This window comes from Saccostrea echinata, unplaced genomic scaffold (assembly GCF_033153115.1).
Source record: "Saccostrea echinata isolate AGI-Se365-2 ecotype Australia unplaced genomic scaffold, CSIRO_AGI_Sech_v1 ptg000030l, whole genome shotgun sequence".
NCBI lineage: Eukaryota > Metazoa > Mollusca > Bivalvia > Ostreida > Ostreidae > Saccostrea > Saccostrea echinata.
The window spans coordinates 10,873,596-10,894,214 of NW_026889779.1; the positions used below are offsets into that span (position 1 = coordinate 10,873,596).

The 20,619-nt window shown below is 33.9% G+C and overlaps 2 protein-coding genes across 2 annotated transcripts; one reads left to right on the plus strand and one right to left on the minus strand.

Annotated features, from left to right (window-relative positions):
• Positions 1–613: 613 nt before the first annotated feature.
• LOC133197297 (eukaryotic translation initiation factor 3 subunit G-like) lies at positions 614–11,599 on the minus strand. The gene is made up of 10 exons (XM_061333257.1): positions 11,546–11,599; positions 11,403–11,446; positions 9,769–9,863; positions 9,523–9,582; positions 9,271–9,378; positions 8,376–8,504; positions 8,029–8,197; positions 3,901–4,034; positions 3,505–3,611; positions 614–755 (listed from the first exon to the last, which is right to left on the minus strand). Exons 1-10 carry the CDS (start codon positions 11,560–11,562, stop codon positions 737–739), a joined length of 882 nt encoding a protein of 293 aa, XP_061189241.1. The 5' UTR covers positions 11,563–11,599; the 3' UTR covers positions 614–736.
• A 168-nt stretch (positions 11,600–11,767) lies between these two features.
• Positions 11,768–17,606, plus strand: LOC133197299 (protein C10-like). Its single transcript, XM_061333260.1, has 3 exons — positions 11,768–11,824; positions 16,097–16,273; positions 16,674–17,606. Exons 1-3 carry the CDS (start codon positions 11,782–11,784, stop codon positions 16,814–16,816), a joined length of 363 nt encoding a protein of 120 aa, XP_061189244.1. The 5' UTR covers positions 11,768–11,781; the 3' UTR covers positions 16,817–17,606.
• Positions 17,607–20,619: the final 3,013 nt, after the last annotated feature.

Genomic DNA, 20,619 nt, shown 5'->3' on the forward strand with positions numbered 1-20,619 from the left:
ATACACATGTATATCAAAATAATTTTAAAAATGTATGTTCTGTAAAATTATTCAATAAAATTCACCTTTGTCTGGCAATTTTTTCCGGTACACAATCCTCATTTTGAGTATTAAATGCCAATTTCAGGAAACGATAAATATTGATGTTAGAGTTTGATCAAAACACAATATAGATTCAGCCCAAACTCGTAAAATTGATAAAATGGCGTCAAATTTTCAACATTACAGAGAATGCATGCATATTACTGTATCCCCAAAATTTGATACAATTTAGACGATTGGAAGTGAATATTTTCATGTATATTGTTGCGCAAACAACAATCTGTGTAAAGTCGGAGGGGGGGTCCTGTCCACAAGTACCTGTGCTGCAGATACGACAATTAATATTTTAAATTTCTAGCAAATATCACCCTGAAAACGCCAGTTTACGACATATAAGAGTCAGATAATACACTGTACCAACACCGTGCGCGTGTACTGCCGTATCATCTTTTTATTCTAAGGTATTTGGCATCAAGAACTACTAGGTATTCATAGCGCACTAGGTGTTGTTATTTGTGTGCTTTTTTCTACTGGCTTCTGGCCTTCCAAAGAAATAAACAAAAAGATCGTTAAATGAAAGTTTTTTTTATTATTATTATTATTTTGAATCTTCAGAATTTCAATTAATCCAGATAATTAGTTTCCAATCGATATGGCAATCAGGAACTTCACATTAAATAGGATCTTTTGCAAATTAGTTGGTGCCGGAGGGTCTACAAACAGAAAAACATAGGTAATCAAAGATTACGAAGCTCACCTCGACGAATGTTATCTACATGTAAGGCAAATTTCACATATTTTTTTTCTAGTTAGGGTACATCCCAAGATCAATATCCATGCAAGTTTGATTTAATTATAGACCTGCTCAAAAAACTTTTGACCTGTTTAGTAATCAAGAAAATTTTGGTCAGTTCCAACATCCAAAGCAAGTCTGGAAGTTTTCATCCTTAGATGCACCATCTATGCAAGTTTAATCATAACAGGCCATAATATTATATAGCTACTTCAAAAATATTACCCTGGTCACTCATCTGGAAAATGTATGTCAGATTCAGAATCCAAGGCAAGTCTGGAAGTGTCCATCCCTAGATACATCATCCATGCTAATTTGGTTAAAATATGGCTAAAATTCACTCATGTGGAAAATCTAGGTCAGATCCAGCATTCAAAGCAGGTTGGTTAGTGTACATCCCTAGATGCATCATCCATGAAAGTTTGGTCCAGGTAGGGCTTATAGTTACTTGGGAATGAGACTACTCCTAAATCTAAACCTGGTCTCACATGTGGAAAATCTAGGTCAGATCCAGCATCCGAAGCAAGTGTGGTAGTGTCCATCCCTGGATGCATCATCCATGCAAGTTTGGTCCGGGTAGGACTTATAGTTACTTGGGAATGGACCTGCTCCTAAAACTTTAACCTGGTCACTCATCTGGAAAATATAGGTCAGATCCAGCATCCGAAGCAAGTGTGGTAGTGTCCATCTCTAGATGCATCATCCATACAAGTTTGGTCCAGGTAGGGCTTATAGTTACTTGGGAATGGACCTGCTCCTAAAACTTTAACCTGGTCACTCATCTGGAAAATCTAGGTCAGATCCAGCATCCAAAGCAAGTGTGGCCATGTCCATCCCTAGATGCATCATCCATGCAAGTTTGGTCCAGGTAGGGCTTATAGGTACTTGGGAATGGACCTACTCCTAAAACTTTAACCTGGTCACTCATCTGGAAAATCTAGGTCAGATCCAGCATCCGAAGCAAGTGTGGTAGTGTCCAACCCTAGATGCATCATCCATGCAAGTTTGGTCCAGGTAGGACTTATAGTTACTTTGGAATAGACCTGCTCCTAAAACTTTAACCTGGTCACTCATCTGGAAAATCTAGGTCAGATCCAGCATCCGAAGCAAGTGTGGCCATGTCCATCTCTAGATGCATCATCCATGCAAGTTTGGTCAAGGTACGGCTTATAGGTACTTGGGAATGGACCTGCTCCTAAAACTTTAACCTGGTCACTCATCTGGAAAATCTAGGTCAGATCCAGCATCCGAAGCAAGTGTGGTAGTGTCCAACCCTAGATGCATCATCCATGCAAGTTTGGTCCAGGTAGGACTTATAGGTACTTGGGAATGGATCTGCTCCTAAAACTTTAACCTGGTCACTCATCTGGAAAATCTAGGTCAGATCCAGCATCCGAAGCAAGTTTGGTAGTGTCCATCCCTAGATGCATCATCCATGCAAGTTTGATCCAGGTAGGGCTTATAGTTACTTAGGAATGGACCTGCTCCTAAAACTTTAACCTGGTCACTCATCTGGAAAATCTAGGTCAGATCCAGCATCCGAAGCAAGTGTGGCCATGTCCATCCCTAGATGCATCATCCATGTAAGTTTGGTCCAGGTAGGGCTTATAGTTACTTGGGAATGGGACTTACTCCTAAAACTTTAACCTGGGACGCCGACGCTAACGCCGACGCCGGGGGTATAGCATAAGCTCATCTCGACTTCGTCGAGGTGAGCTAATTAACAAGTGTTAATCTTATGCTTCAGAAATAAATGACTTATATTTATCACTAGTTACATATAGTTAAAATCTTCCTGAATTAATGCTTGAAGTGATGCTTAATCTGCAAATAGTTGTGTATCTGGACACATTTTCTGTATACAGTGAAACACGTAAAAACAGGGAGAAAGAATGAATCCAGATTTGTTGTACCTGGCCTTTACTACACACAAGATCACAGAGACACAGGTGTGTGAAAACTCCAGGATATTTTTACTAATTCTGTCTCATTAATATACAAGTGGCCCATGGGCCACAAAGCTAGTTTGAGTCACCTTCGCTTTGCTGTTCTTCAGAACTGAGCATATGACACACCCACCTACAGGCACATGATTTGAACAAACTTGAATCTACACAACCAGAGGATGCTTGCATATCAGTATCACTATTATGAACATGCTGTTCTTGAGAAGAAGATTTTAAAAGATCCTCATTAAATAAATTTTGCTTTCTTGTTACTTCACCCTATCCCCAGGGACATGAATCTACATGACCTTTATAGAATGCATTGATATTTATACATGAATGACTAATCATAGCCATGCTCATTTTGAAAAATGATTTCAAAAGTTTTTTCCCCCTATATAAACTTTGATCCTCTTTTATGCCCCACCCTATCCTCTGGGACCAGGACTTTAACAAACTTGAATCTACACTTTCTGAGGATGCTTGCATATTAATATCACTAAACATGTTCTTGTTCTAATTGAAAAGATGTTTTTCCAAATTATTCCCATGTAACACTTTGATCCTTTTTTGTGGCCCCATCCAACCCCTAAGGTCATGATTGTAACAAACTGGAATCTACTCTACCTAAGGACAGATTTTTTTTCAGCAGATTTTTAAACATTATTTTTTCCTATAAGGTAAAAATCCCTGCATTAAATAGACCCAGTCTGTAGAACTTACTTGGCCCACTCAACGTTAAGGATGAGGTGATCATAGCCAAAGCCTGACACACCAGCTATAGCCCGGGCAGCATCTTCTCTTCTGTGGAAGTTAATAAAAGCAAATCCCTGGAAAAAAGAAATAAAAATTAAACAAAAATTAAACATAGCATTCTGAACCATATAATAAAGCAAAAATTAAAGACAGTCGTGTTCTTGAGTGCAACAGAACATTTTGCTTAATTCACACTCAAATGAATTGCAAACTTGCATTAAAATAAAATGCAGAAATTATTCATTCCACACAACTATACATTTTTTAACCAGCCTCAATGCACCTAGTCCTGTGTTCAATTAATTATTTAAATTGTTACACCTTTTATCAGTGGTTGCTCTATACATGCACAAAAACTGATACCTTGGACTGGCCTGTGTTTTTGTCTTTAGCCAAGTAAATTCTCTGGATAGGTCCAAATGGTCTGAAGAGTTCCTGTAAATCTGACTCTCTGGTGTCCTCTGACAGATTTGTAACTCGAATAGTGGCAGACTCATCTACAAAAGGAAAACAAAAATTAAAACACATGTGGTCAAAGACTTTGAAATGAATTGAAAAATTTACAATTAATTTTAATGCTTCTCATTACATTTGAAATAAAATATTTTGCAATGTAATAAGTTACTTTACAATTATTTTTACCATGTACAAGTAATCATAATAACTGTTACACTTTTGAACAAGATGTGATTAGCTAACATACAAAAATCCAAGATATTGTAAAACTTAAACGAAACACTCTTAAACACCAAATAAATAGCATAAAAGTGGTCAACTTATTTGGAAATAATACTGTATGCACATGTACTTGTGCACTTGTACATGCTTTCATTAAATGATACCCCAAGGAATCTATACCAGTTATCATGTTTATGAAGTAAAATTTAGACCCACATGAGGATTTTATCCGCATTTCTTTGTCTATATCAAATTGAACTGTTTTTATTTCACACCCTTAAATGCATGCTGGATATTGTATTTGAATAAATTTGAAACAGTAAGATATAAAGTCAGAAAAAGACAATTATTAAAAAAAATTAAAGATGTACCTGTTGCACCTGTGATGGAAAAAAAGTTTTGCAATTCATGAATAATTACATGTAAAAACTAGTTTTCTATTTTACATTTATATAATAAACAACCTTATTCATTCATATGCTCTCAGATTAACTGAATATTATCTAGACTAAGTATAAACATTTTTTTTTCCTTCTTAAAAAAATTATTAAAAAGAAGGAATCAAAATGTACACATTTCACATCAATTTAAATTTTTTTTTTTAATTTTTCCTTCAAATTTATTTTGATAAATTATAGGATGAACATTGGAATTTATATATTTTACTATACTATTACTATACAACTACATATAATCATAAGTAAAAATGTTTGCTGAATTTATGTCTGCAAAAGGCAGTAGCCATGATAAAAATTAACAAGAATACAGTGTGTCAAGTTCCATCTTGAACTCATCAAATCATACAGTGTTATAAAGTTCTTTGAAATGCAAATAAACTCGATCTAAAATGATTTTAGACCTAATTTCTACATTCTTCTGTGGCAGCATGAAACAACTGACAAGATTTAATAATCTTGGGTTCTAAGAGTTATTACTTTGAAGTTTTAATAAAATTTCTGATCCAATATGAAGTGATGATGAAATCATTGTCCTTGCCCTAGAAGTGTTGCACTGATTTAATTCAATTAAATAAAGTTTGATAAAAATTTCACTGCTTTTGAGAAAAAGCAGAGCTGCCAACTTCATGAAAGCAAAAATCGTTAGGAGGCCAGCTGGAGATACCTAGATATTATGGGTTAATTTAGTGACTAGCAATTTTAGCGATTTTAACATTTAAGTAGTAAGAACCCTACCTCCAGGAGGTCATGATTTAAGCAAACTTGAATCTACATTATATAATCAAGCTTTCACATTTCTTAATTATCTCCCCTTGAAAAAGGGTGTGACCCTTCATTTGAACAAATTTGAATTCCCTTCACCCAAGGACGCTTTGTGGTTAAGTTTGGTTGAAATTGGCCAAGTGGTTCTGGAGAAGAAGTCAAAAATGTGAAAAGTTGACAGACAACACATGACAGATGCTGGACACCCTTTGATCACAAAAGCTCACTTAAGCCTTGGCTCAGGTGAGTTAACAAGAGGCCCAGGGGCCACATCGCTCACCTGAGCTCTTTGGCTAGGAAAAAGCAGAAAATTATTCAGTTCAGTATTGGAAAGTATAAATATGACCAATCACAGCTTTGCTGTTCTCGAGAAGATTTTTACAGATTTTTCCTATGTATTCCACCATTCATGGTAGCTCAGTTGGTAGAGCGCTCGCTCTGTGATCGGGAGGTCATGAGTTCGAATCTTGGCTGCGACTGACCTAAGTTGATAAAAAATGGGTAGCAACTGTTCCTTTGCCATGCGCTCGGCACTTTGGAGTGAAAGTTGCAGGTCCTTCAAATGAGACTTTAAAAACCGAGGTCCCGTGTCACAGCAGGCGTTGGCACGATAAAGATCCCTCACTGCTCAATGGCCATAAGTGCCGAGTAAAGGTCAAAATTTGAAGCCCTTCACTGGTATATGGTGACGTCTCTATATGAGTGAAATATTCTCGAATGGGATGTAAAACAACATACAATCAACCTATGTATTCCTATGTAAAACTTTGATCACCCATTGTGCCCCCCCCCCCCCCCAACACCCCTTCCCCCAGGTCATGATTTAAACAAACTTGAATTTACACTACTGAGGATGCTTCCATATAAATATGACCAATCATGGCTTTGCTGTTCTTGAGAAGAAGATTTTTAAAGCCTTTCCCTTATAATATATTCCTATGTAAAACTTTGATCACCCATTGTGGCCCCACCCTATCCCCAGGGGTCATGATGTGAACAAACTCGAATCTACACTACCTGAGGGTGCTTCCAAATAAATATGACCTATCATGGCTTTGCTGTTCTTGAGAAGAAGATTTTTAAAGAATTTTTCCTATGTATTTCAATGTAAAAATTTGACCCCCCATTCTGGCCCCACCCTACCCACAGCAGGGATCGACGTTAACGGTTGTCCGATTGCCCGGGACAAGTAAATTCTCAGTTCGGGCAAGTGAAACTGTCCAAGTACTTGCCCTATCGGGCAAGTGATTTTTTTTTCATACAAATGTATATATCATTTAGTTTTCATTAATTTGTAAATAGACAATACATTGAACATTTGATTTCCGCCAGGTACCTGACTGACATCATTCGGAATGCCTTGATAGCGTTTCTAGATTATACCGTTCATTTAAAAATCGGGTTCAGTTTTCTGTTTTCTTTCGTGGTAAAATACGCTAGAACCTCCAACAACTTTGTTACCTACTTCGTACTTATTTATATTATTTATTCACTTACAAATAAGTAACATATGATATATCCTGATCAAATATACGTTTCGTGGCAACTATCTTCTTTTAGCGTTGCTTCACAGATATCTCTGAAAATTACAATTCACAAAAAGATCCTACCGAAAATAATTTTTAAGAATGTGATTTTTATTAAAAGGAAACGGAGAATTATTGCTGCATGGCAGTGTGTGTTAAGAGGTTAAATTGACAAGGACAGTGGTATACATTTAATTACAAACGCATATTATAAGTGTTTTTTGATCACATTTTTTTCTTAGCATAATTTTCTTCTTTCCTAATTTTGGGCAACCAAGTTTTGCATTTGGACAAGTCAAAGTTTGAGATCACTTGCCCGAAAGGCAGGTGAATATGAAAGTTAATGTCTATCCCTGCACAGGGGTCATGATTTGAACAAATTTGAATCTACACTACCTCACAATGATTCAACTTAAGTTTCATATTTTCAAGCACAGTGGTTCTTAAGATTTTTAAATGATGCCATTAATTTTTCATGAAATCTTAATTATCTCCCCTTCGAAGAAAGTGTGGCCCTTCATTTACCCAAGGATACTTTGTGGCAAGTTTGGTTGAAATTGGCCCAGTAGTTCTTGAGAAGAAGATGAAAATGTGAAAAGTTTATGACAATGACAACAACAACGACAGACAACGGACAAATTTCGATCAAAAAAGCTCACTTGAGCCTTTGGCTCAGGTGAGCTAAAAAGGGAGACGGACAGCTATGAAAATTCGGTAATTTCAAACTTTTGATAGAGCAAAATAAAAATCGCAAAAATGAACAAAGAAGGCATATTTTACATGCTCATACTGTAAAACTTTTGCCAAAATCATAAGGGCAGCTATGAAGAAGTCTGGGTTTCTAAAATGTTTATATCTTTTTTAGTACAAATCAAAGCCCCTGTCCTAAGAACACTCTGACTCTGTGACAAAGATAATTGCAAATGACAACAATGGCATTAGCTGAATCGAGCCTGGCTCAGTTGAGAAAAATTATATTTTAGACAAATGAGTAGACAGACATACCTGAATAAACCAAGAGTCTTTATAGTTTTACAGATATGGACTAGCAAATATATGTAGCTTACCCCTTTTTGAGGCCATCGTTTCCCCTGGTCTTTTACCGCCTCCATCTCTCAGACTTGGAGGAACATATTTTCCTGATGTTTTGGGAGCCGCTGCAGCAGGTGCTTGGCTTGGTACTGGCCCTCCCTGTGGATCCCCCACTGGTGGCTTTTCTCCATCCTGAAGCTTCTCCTGAGGGACAGAATAAACCAAAGAAAGAGATATAAGAAGAATAAAAGAACTAAACATTTCACAAAAACTGGAAAATTACATATTTTTTCCTTTACTTTCATTTTCCTTTTTATTTTAGTACTGCATCAAGGTTCACTAAACTTTAAAAACACTATAGTGACAAACACACAAGCACTACCTGAAGAGGTCCAAGTGTATCCTTGTAAGGACATTTTGTGGTCCAGTGATCACCTTTACAGATACGACAGGAGACCAATTTCTGACTTTTCAACTTCAGTAATGGGTCCTCTTCTTGTTCCACTGTCTCCTGGAAAGAGGAAACAATAAAAATATAAAACAAAAAATACTACCAAGCACATGTTTGCCTAATATCTGAAGTCATACAATTAATTTTTCAGTCATTAATCACATGTACATGTATCAATTAGTTATTCCCAGGTTCAAGAGCCCCAAAAGTTACCTGGGTGTCACAAAACTATTTTTTAAATATTATCTGCAACATATCTACTGCCTACCAGTACTCTTTTATAAAGCTTTACTCTTTTTGGAGGATATTTCTCTCAACTACATTATGTGCGAAAAAAAATCCCAATCCCATTCTGTCTAAAATGTTATTTAAAAAATTTGAATGTGCATATTTTGTCATTCCCATGGATGCCTGAGGACCCCCCCCCCCCCCCCCCCCCGACTTTACTTGATTTATGAATCACACGTATGTATTGTTTCAAGGCTTTGTAGCATTATTAAGTGAAGATTCAAAGATACTTAAGTTATCACATCAAATAAAAGTGTTGACAGACAGATAAGATAGACAGACCTAGTGATTACTAAATAGCTCTTGCATCTTGATGCAGGGCCTTAAATTCATGTGACCTAAACATACTATGCTGACACTGCCAAGTTCCAAGTTATGCTGGACAAGGGAAATGTTACCTAAAAATACTATGCTAACAATGTCAAGTATCAGGTTAAGCTGGGCAGGGTAACTGCCAAGTATCAGCTTAAGCTGGACAGGGTAACTGCCAAGTATCAGGTTATGCACTGCTGGACAACGGAAATCTCCATTTACTAACCTCCTTGTTATGAACAAATTGCATGTTAATCTCCTCTACTTGTACAATGGTGTTGGCTGGATTTGGTCCTGGGGGGTCTCTCTCTGCTGCCCCAAATTTCCTCCAGGTCTGTAACACAAAAGTTGCTTAACCTCTGAATTTGCTCAATTAAGCCATGCTCAAATATTTTTCATGCAACATAAATTTTACAATTTGAGACTGTATGACCATTTAATGAAGTTTGTTTACAAATATAATATATGCAAAAATTACCTTTCTCTTTGCAATGCTTTTAGGTACCTTTCGCTTTTCAACTTTGTATGTTTTAAGAATCTAAAAGAGGATCAAGAAAACAATTTAAACAAGTACATTTAATACAACCACACTAAATAATACCAGTGAAAAATTCTGCTTAAACAATTAAACCAAAAAAAAAAACAACAACAACAAAACAGACTTTAAATTTGTATCTTCATGCCATCAGAGGCAAAGTAAATGATATACATGTATCAGACTTACCTTAACCATTTTGCCATCTTCATTGTACTTGAATTCTGTGATTACTTTTATGCCTTTCTCTTCATCATACTGCTCTGAAGATGGTGGCAGGACTCCTATACAGAGTGATCAATAATTTAATAATAATTCATCAATAATCATACCAGACTTAAATTTTGAATTAACTGTGACATTTATATAATATAAAATGACAACTGCAAGCAGAATGTTTTCCCTGTTTGACATATATAAATCCTTTTTAACCGACTTCAAACTTAAAAAAAAAAATTAAACCAACTTCTGAGAATTAGGACAATATTGTTAACCCACCAACTTTCTGCCCTTCAACCGAGAAAACTTTTAATTGATTTACTAATTAAATACTTAAGTTTTGATAGTTTGAAGCGAGCCACCAAAGGCATAAATAACAGAGATTTGTGAATGTTCAAAATCTCATGATGTCTTGTGTGCCCCATTGTTGATTTTTTTCCAAATCTTGCATTGTTTAAATCAGACAAATCTTTAAAATATCAAGGGCAACGAAGTACAACCTTTTCATTCATGTCCACAATCAGAAATATACAAAGAGGACTACCTAAGTTTTTGGAATTTGTGTCCAATTCCATTGACAAATTGTTGATAAAATATATATTCAAAACAGATGACCCAAATCTCCAAGATTTCACCAACTTCTGATCACTGACCACTTTAGTTTGCCTCGTTTGCTTCTCATAATCAATTTATACTTTTAAAACTTGAAAAATTATACAAAAATAAATAAAAAAAATTAATATTAATGTCTCTGTGTCCACTGAGAAATTAATTGCAGCTTGTAAGGGCTGTTCTCCCCTATAATACTAATTACTATGTACCATTTCTTCCTTAGATTGTGTCAAAACCTGTGACTCATACTACAGCAACATAGAGCTCATGAAGGGAAATATTCCCTGGGGCAGGGTTCGACATTATATAAAGTTATTCCGTTAGTCTCAAACTAATACATTTTCATTTGGACTAATAAAATCTGTGGTTAATTAGTCCGAATGGACTAAAAATTCTAGGAAAAATTCGATGCTCGACAACTTTCACTGGAAAACCCCGAAGGTATTTTTTTGCTATCTAGCTTCTTGGTGGGAAGTTAGGTAATACCGAGTCAATTCAGCGCTTAATTTTAGGACTGATTGGTATGAAATTAAACATCATAGCGATCATGATTTAGTATGACACATAAGACATTTGTCAGAGATTTGAATGCAATGTATAGAGAAAAACCAAGGAGATCGGGAATAAGATTGTAGTTCCTGATCACGAGATTTCAACGAATCTTGGAATAAAACATTTCATGTAAATGCTTTGTTTATTTCAAAAAAGTATAAAAAGTACATTGAAAAGTTTATTTTTAACTAGTAAAAAGTACTAGTAAAAAGTAAAGAAGGACTAGTCCGGCCGGACTAAAGCCAAAAAATGTTAGTGTCGAACCCTGCAGGGGAAAGGGTTTCTTGGGGGGGGGTCATTTAAAGGGCTTGAAATTTTATGAGGGGATTCCACTCTTTAATCATTGTATTCAAATTAGGAAATCACACATTAAACCTGATATAAATAATTAGTATGCAAATGCTACATAAAATTGAAAACCGCTCAATATGGTATCTTACCATCTTCCACTTGCTCCACCTGTTCTGCCCAACTTATTGGCTTACTGAAATTTAGAAAAAAATATATTCTTATCAAAATGTTTACAAATGGCAAAAGAGCATAATTATGGAGTTTTGGTATAAAATTAACAAAAAAATCGTACTCGTCAATCGAAGGCATGCTTGATGATGACTTCCGGATAATTGATGGGTAAATTGTACGTTGATACATATTGAGTACTTCATTCTGAATAGACCTGTGTGAAAAAACAACTTCATTTTGTGTGAAATATATATTTTTTAATACTTTTGACATTTCAGGAAATTTGTTCACATTTACGACAAAAAAAGTTTCGTTCTTCCGAAACATTAATGTCTGAGATATCATTTTCATTGCAAGATGGCAGCCCCCATACAACATTTTTCATTACAGGATTGTAGAAGTATGTGGATTTTATTTTCTAAAATGTAGTCCTTTGGTGTAACCCATATGATCTCAGTTTAGAGTTTGATACGAATGTGGACATCAGTACAGTGAAATATGGAGATAACGAACAGTAATCAAACTCAAAAGTCCATTTAAACTATACAAATCGGGAGCAGAGCAAGTAAGGACCTTTAAGGTATTCAATGTATAACGACCATATTTTGTATCTAATAAATGAATGGTCCGATATTTGTAATTATGGTATCATTTTGAAGGTGTTATGAAATAAAAATACTCCACCAAAGAAAATTACGAAAATTTGATTACTGTCAAATTAATTGCACCTTGAATTTTACATTGAAGTCTATGGACAATGCATGTGTTATTAAGATATTATAAAAAGTAATTTGAATTTCATAAAAAGCTCTTGGTGAAAATATGCATGCACTCTCTCTCTTTATTAAAATATGAAATAAAATTAATCAATTACTGCAGATATTTTGACGAAATTAAAATTTTCTTCTTTGCATCAAGGGCAGATAACTCTTCAAAAACTTTTAAAGTGCAAAATGACCAGTTTCTTATATGTTATCAGTCATGTGAATTTGGTTCATTTCACTTTCGTCGTTATCTAGCAATGCATTTTTAACTAGTTTAAAATGATTCAAAATTGTTCAAAATCCCTTCATTATACATTGAATACCTTAAACAGGTCGAGGAAACTATTTTCTGTGACGTCAGAATAAATTTACATGATAAATGAGGCACCCAACGTGACTTGCAAACTGACCAATCAGCTAAATGAGTTGCATTATGGGTTACTACAAAAATACTACATGTACGTTTCGAAAAGGCCAGTTTTTGAAATCGCTCTCGGAAAGACATGATGCATTTTTCCAAGCATTTTACACACTTAATATAATATGTACATCATTATCTACTTGGTCCATGCTCACATTTACATACAAATGTTTCACAACGGTAAAATTTGGGTTTTCTCACTCCATTGTGTAAGTCCATTTGTTGACAATAGCCTGGCAGCTGTACTATCAGTCAGTATGAATTTCACGTGACTATTCCCTGATCCAAAACAAATCGATAATGAGGTGTACTCACGTATTGTCATTGTTTACTACGTATACAACTTAGATATATATGCTACTCAATAGACGTTCTATGATCAATGTACTTGAGAATTAAAATACCGTACAGTAATAGACTTACGTTTTTTATAACTGCATTAACTTTTAATTTCTAGTAAACAAATAACAAAGTAACAAGGAATAACACCAGTAGCATGGCAAATTTACGAATATCAAGTTATAAAAACTGGGTTCTTATTTACTTGTGAAGACTTTGTGAGCCGTATTTCAACATCTATTTAAAATTGACTTAAAGTTTGTTAGTTAATGTGAGCATGGAAAATCTTAAATAGAACCTATTCTTCTAGTTTTTCACAAAAACATTAAAAATAATTATTAGTTGACTTTCCTGCAATCATTTGAAATCGCTTCCTAAATTTGCCTGACCCACATGTTTGTAGTAAAATATAAACATGTAGTAGACCATCATGCTTTTCGGCTCATTCATTGGATTGGACGATTGCTCGCTGTAAGCACCTCTGTGCGCAATGACGACAATGTCCATGTATGGTAGATTCCTCGACCTGTTAAAGAACATCAGAGGTGAGATCAGATGCCATGGAGGAATAAGCATCCCCTGTCAACTGGTCACACCCGCCATGTGCTCATTGTCATGATCGGTCAAACAGAAAAATCCATGGACAATTCAGTGTTTAAATAATGACCGAACAGTCAGTATGAAAAAACATCAGTCAGCATTCGACTTAATGATAGATTGTATTTACTGACAAGGTCATTGTATTGACCAGACCTTGCAAAATGATGACTTAAAATGAAACTGTTGATATCCTTGTTCAGTGTTCCAGCTAGGATCTGAAAATGGAGGGGTGCAAGAGAAGGGCACTTTTTGCGACTTACCGCTTTTTGCGACATACCGTTGTTGAGAGTTTTTGTAACATAGTCGTATCTCATTACTTCACCCTCATAATAATAAACTCCTACAAATATTATTAATTTATTTTACCTTGTTACTGAACTCCTTCAAATATTATTAATTTATTTAACCTTATTGATTTGAAAGATACATAAACACATACTAATTTATAGCTGGTATGTAAACATATAAAAAAGAATTTTAAAGATCATCTTAGGATAAATGTTACTTTTCTTTCTCTTTTTAAATCATCTTCTATTCTTGATTCCTATTTTCAATAATAGCACCATAATTCATATAAACTAGCTGGTGTCTCATATTATTGCAGTACATGTAGATCTACATGTACTATAGCTAAATGAGTATGCATGTATCTGGCAAATATATTAAATAGATTCAGTATTTGTAGGTTATATTGCTTGTTTTTTCATATTGATCAGGTTGGTGGCAGATAATTAATTAAATTAATTTTTTAACTTCTCCATTGAAATGGAACACAATTACATATTATCTGTAATCTTTTAAAATTCCTTTCAGAGTGTCAAAAATCCTAATTAAGGAAAAAATAATTGAAAAAATTTTATACTTGTTTCTATGCTATTTAGATATTAAATTCCTTCATTTTTCAGAAAAAACGTCAACAATTTATAGTTAATATTAAAGGTCAATGTTAATGCTACTTTCACTTTCGTTATTTTAATTGTAGAAAGCTATAAGACAAGACTCCTGTTTTATATTAAAACAGATAGCTTGGACATTCTCAAAGTATTTCAGCTTTTACACCCTATTCAGACTGTCAAGTGATCAAAGTAATTACCTAATCACCTGTAATTGAAAAAAAAGGCACCTGCATAGTACATAGTAGTAGTAGTAAATTTTATTTATAGTCGGAATATATACATTTAACAAAAAACATGAGCTTTAAGGCTCTTTTACCGACTAGTAACATAGAAACACATTTAGCACAAATAAAATGTACATATACATATAAGAGAAAACATGCTTAAATTTGACATAGACAGAAGCACATAAAACACAAGAATGGAACTAAAGACACTGGTAAACACACATAAAAAGGACATAAAAGACACAACATAAGAAAGCACACAAACACACACATATATAACAAAGATCATGCACACACATATATAAGAAAGAAAAAAAAAAGAAAAAAAAAAGAGGGGTTAAGATAGCACTAATATAGTAAAATCATAACTTAAAACCAACAAACAGTAAGCTACAAAGGGGGAGACATCAGGTATGAGGCTTAAAAGTCTGGAGTCTGCAAGAACTACATTTACAATTTATTTCTCCACACCAAGATAGGTACTGTAATTGGCAGGAGGTGTGAATTGCTGATTGTCTCTAGGTAATCTACTTTAGAACAGACTAATTATTCTAATAAGGGAAAAGGACAGTCAGAATGATACAGGGCACTAAAAGGGGACACAAGGGCACCTGTGGGGGCAGAGGGGAGCACTGATTAGAGGGCGCAGCACCCCTCCATTTCACCCTAGCTGGAACACTGTTGTTTCATCAACTTGTTTGTCAATAGCTTGCCTCATTTAAAGAAATTTTTCATACATGGCACATGCTCTTGTGTATTGAATGAACTGGGAGATATAAACCCAGTATGTAGGTGATAAGGGTATATTGCTACATAAGTAAGGGAAGTTGATGATAGAAAAGTTGAAGTCATCATGTTCATTGTAAAGTTTTGTTGTTAACTTACCATTAGTGTAATATTCATTCTTATCTTTGGAGTCCCCATATATGAGAACAATTTACAATATACATTTTTCAGCTGTTTATGTAAGAAGTTTTATTTTTTTTAAACACTGTTAAATAGGGACCCATATCATAGGTACTTGTTTCTGTAATATAACATTTACCTCCATTGATTGTAGTTTAAAAGTAACACAAGGTATCTAATTCCATAATACAAGGAGTACAATCGTCAAAGAATTGCAGTCATTTATGCTCCCTGAGAAAACACAGTGGATGTTTACTATTATTCTCTTCAGAAAATAATTGTTCATGTTGATTTAAATTCTTAAGGGTGACCAATCCATGAAGATTGGTCCCCCATGATCAACAATGATTCCATGCTCCACAGTAGTTGAAATCTTAATATATTTTACTTGTAAGAATTTAATTTTCATTCTTAGTTTGAAACATGGAAAGAATCATCTTTGGTATTCTAAATTTTCATATTGTATTTATTTTTCATACTGGTATCATTTGATTGACTTTGAATTTTTTAATTTTTCAGATGCCTTAAATGATATTTTAGATGCCTTCAAAGAGGGAGATAACTTCCAGAGATTAGAAGAAGCAAAGGTTGCTGCTGGGAATGATATGCTGCGATGTATGCAAATTGTATTCCCAGTGGCCACAAACATTCAGATGGACGTTATAGAAAGATATGGTTTCCCAGCAGATGGAGAAGGTATAGGTTTTCATTTAAACAAGCTCAATACACAGTATCTATTTGTATTCATCTAAATCGATACAGTTGTTCCTTAAACTATTTATGCATACATATGTCACATCCTGTAAGTCACTTAATTTTTGCGACACCTTCTTTTTGAGAGATAGTTGTTTGGTATTTAAAAGCAAGACAAAATTTTCACAAATTCTGGTTATTGTTCTATATGATCATTTATTTAGTAATAGTAAAAAATAAGTGTGAGAATAAAATATTTGCAAGTAGACACTCTACAGTAAGTGTACTTATATTTTATGTAGGGTAATTGCTGAGGTTTTTTTGTATGTTTCTGAAATTGGGATCTTTGGAGCACTGTAGAAAATTATGGATTGAAAAGTGGTTATAATTGTGTTTTATTTAGGTATTATTCGATTTACCCAAGCAGTAAAAATGTACGAAAAACAGGATGAGGAAATCCAGCAGTTGAACCACACCTTGAAAACAATCCTAATACCTACTGTTACAGTTATACCTAGTGGACCAGAACAGCATAATGGGTCATGACCAACTTTATACAGAAGCAGTGCCATAAAAAGTTGTGTTCTCAAAGTTTTCATACCACAGACCCAAAAAATTCGCTATAGATCTTCTTTGATACCTTATACCTATGTATGTAATTCTATTTCATAAATTCATCATGTGAGCAACATTTTCTCTGAAGACTGCCTAGAATACAACAAATAACATGCATTCATAATTATTATGTTACAATTGTAAAGTGAAATAAATTATCAATATCTTACTGTTCTTACCCAATGTACCTGTAGATGCTTTTTCACGTCATTTCATTCAGATCATTCTATCATAAACACAATTTTTTGAGCGTCATTTTTGTAATGTAAGTGATAGAAGCAGAGAAAACTGGGCCTCACCTTTTTTCTTAAAAAAAGTTGTATCATGTCAAGTATTTAAGGTGATTATTTTTGAATGAGTGAGATAGCCCATTACTTATATATGTTTTGACAATTAACATCACAGACAGCATTTCAATGTCTTCAAAATTTGAAAAAAAATAATAAATTTATTCCTAGAAACATAAAAAATAAAAAGGTCTTTTCATTCTATTTACAGACAGATTTGTACCACAATACACTTTCATCTTGCAAATACATGTATTAAAATACGATGAATTGGATGCATTAAATGAACAAAGAATTTAGTCCTCTGGAAGTATTTTTAAAAATATTCACCTTGTGAATGCACTTGTTAAAATTGAACATTTTGATAATGATCCTTTTAAATTGTAAAAAAAACATTTATTTTAAAAAAAATATTTTAATTTTAATTGCATGTTTTCATTACATTGTTACAATGATATCATATATAAAACTTAAGATTGTATAACATGTTTGACTAATATTTTTTAATACTGAAATGTGTATGCATTTTTGTAGCAGTACAAAGTATTCATTTCCATAGCACATAGTTGAATGTATTCATGAGTGTAAATTTATGAGTATAAAGATCTCAAACTTTAAGAAATGTTGTTTTTGACAGTTTAAATACATGTGATTTTACTTTGATATCAGGCAATGAAATAGATAAGGATGTAATGTAGAAAAAAAATTGAGGTTACAACATGCATGCCGAGAGTACTTCATGATTTCTTAATACATGTATCACCTTGTAAGTTTTATGAATCCAGTCAATCTTTAGAAAAGACATTTTTTTTTTCAAATACCCAACCATAAAACAAAAAAATATACATAGGCCCATGGGTCATATGCTCACCTGAGTCACATTGGTTTTGCTGTTTATTAGAGGAAAATTCAATCGAATTAAAATTAGATCTTTGATCAGCTCTAACTAGATTGCTACTTTGTGTAGCAATCTAGTTGGAGCAGATCAAAGATTTAATTTTAATTAGATTGGGGAAAATTTTTCAAAAAATTCTTTCCAATTTTCTTTCCATCCTTATTCTAACGAATATTTGACCCCATATTGTAGCCCAATCCTAGCCCCAAGAGTTTCATCTTTTTTGACCTGGCTGTTCTTGAGGAGGAGATTAATTTTGAAAATGACCTGGAACAATCCCCCCCCCCATCCCTTGCCAATTTTGCCTTTTCTTGATTATCTCCCCTTGGAAGAGACATGTTCCTAATTTATTTGAACAAACTTTAATCCCTTTCACCAAAGGATATTCTGAGCCAAGTTTGGTTGAAATTTGTCAAGTTCTGTTGAAGAGGAAAATTTGAGAAGTTTATGAGGAAACACTACAGACAACAGACAAATTTTAATAAGAAAAGCTCACCTGACCCTTTGACTCAGGTGAGTTTATAGTAAATTTGATAACTGTTAAAAAACAATGCTGAGACATGCTTGTTATTCTTTAATGACCACCTCTTTTTGAACATCCAGGAAAAGAAAATATTCATAAAAGCGGCATTTGGATTGGTTTTCAAAATATACTTTGTTGATGTTTCTACAATTAAGGAGTAGGACACTGTCACACATGGTCACATGAATTAATTTGACTAGTCTCTGATTATATATAGGTCTAAAACATTGTTAAAATCATCGATTCTTGAGTAAATTTTTTATCAATTTCTTTTACTTCGAAATCTTATTTTATTAATAAAATATTTGAAAGTTTTGATGTTCATGTGAGTATACTAACAATGGAAATAGATTAATCCACTCCTCAGTTTCTCTACACTGCATCAAAGATATACAATCTGGTATTAAAGTACTCATTGATTGAATGTGATTACACAGGTGGTATTTAATCAGTGCATGGTGAGACGTTTTGTGAAACAGGAAACAAAATTTTCTTGCATGCTTGGTAGCAGAGATTCTAAATATATCTTATATCACTTATTTAGCTCGCATGTGATGTCATAGTTGTTTTTCCTGTATTCAAAAAAAAGTAAATATATCTAGCATTTTAATCATGGCCAGTTGAATAAAAGAAATATGCAATAATTTTTAATATATAATACAAAAAGTACTTTAAATTATAGTTTTTATTGGTCAGATAGACTTGTAAATAAAAGATGAAAAAAAAGAGGTTAAAAATACCTTATACACTGTATTTGTACACAAAAGCTGAACTGAACATTACTCACAAGTATATAGGCATACACCGTATTAGTATTCCTATCACCGATATTGGCTCTGGGGAATACCTTTCCCAATTGTTACACCTGACTGCTTTCTTGTCAAGAGTACTGTACCTGCGTGGAATGGATGACCCATATTCATGTTGGTTTTCTTAACTACCCTCGATTATTGCAGTTTACGTGTATTTGCTTTTTAGTTTATACTGCACTGACTTGTGCAACTGATGCAAGTTTCTTTAGTAAATTTCTAGCACACATTTACTTTTATTGCTATTGAATGTTTTGCAATTTAGCTATATAGAATACATCCATCCACACTGGTGAAAACTGATTACACTGAACCTAGACCAAGTGAACAGCTTATATAGGGGCTGTACAGCTAACAGAAAATGCAGAGCAATATGGTAGACAAACATAGATCTCTGTCATTTACGAATCATGTTCAGCATTAAATACTATTCATAGACAAGAGTGACCAGCATAAACGTTTTCCTGTGTGTATACTATACACTACAAGTTCAATTGCAAATGAGTCGCCCACTAAGATCTAAAGAAATGTGATTTTTCTCAGATTTTTACACAACAAAAATCCGAAAATGGAAGTGAGCGATGGCTTTGAACGCTATTTTCCAAAGAAAAATAACCCATTGGATGAAATGGCTTTCTCTGTTTAAATTTTAGAAATGTGACGAATGAATGACATATTCCCTCTTTATGCCATTTTTTAATAATAATTTAGTACATTATTGTATGTACCGGTACCTACATTTCTTTCAAACCGATTTCACACTCTTGAAATATTTAGAAAAAATACTTGTACATTTGAAGATTTCTATTTGGATTTTTTTTATCTGTGCTTAAAAATTTGGATTATGAACAGAATGTACCTGTAAACATGGAGAATCAAAACTCCATAAACAGTGTGCAAATCATGCTTATAATGAAAGTGCCAGGCTCGATTTTGCTCTTTTAATTTCCCCCAATTAGCTGAAAGTTATACATTGGCCATTTAAAGTTCTCCAATACAAGATTAGATACATCTTTCCTAATCTCCTGCTTCATTGCCCTGCCATCCATTTTTAAGCCAAATTCAAATTTGGTCAACATTCATCGATGAGTAAAATTTCCTTTTCTCAGCCTTATTGAACAGTGCATCCAAAGAAATAATTTCAGCAAAAACTTAATATAGAATGTGCATTCTAAGGAAATTATTTCAGCAAAAATTTACTACAAAGAGTAAAAAAGATC

Coding starts and splice junctions, on each gene's coding strand:
- LOC133197299 (XM_061333260.1), top strand. CDS start 11,782: ATGGCAGCCCCCATACAACATTTTTCATTACAGGATTGTAGAA. Junction 11,825..16,096: donor TTCATTACAGGATTGTAGAA/GTATGTGGATTT, acceptor TTAATTTTTCAG/ATGCCTTAAATGATATTTTA. Junction 16,274..16,673: donor TTTCCCAGCAGATGGAGAAG/GTATAGGTTTTC, acceptor TGTTTTATTTAG/GTATTATTCGATTTACCCAA.
- LOC133197297 (XM_061333257.1), bottom strand. Junction 9,864..11,402: donor GGTGGAGCAAGTGGAAGATG/GTAAGATACCAT, acceptor CACTCTGTATAG/GAGTCCTGCCACCATCTTCA. Junction 4,035..8,028: donor AACGATGGCCTCAAAAAGGG/GTAAGCTACATA, acceptor TTCCTTTTGTAG/ATGAGTCTGCCACTATTCGA.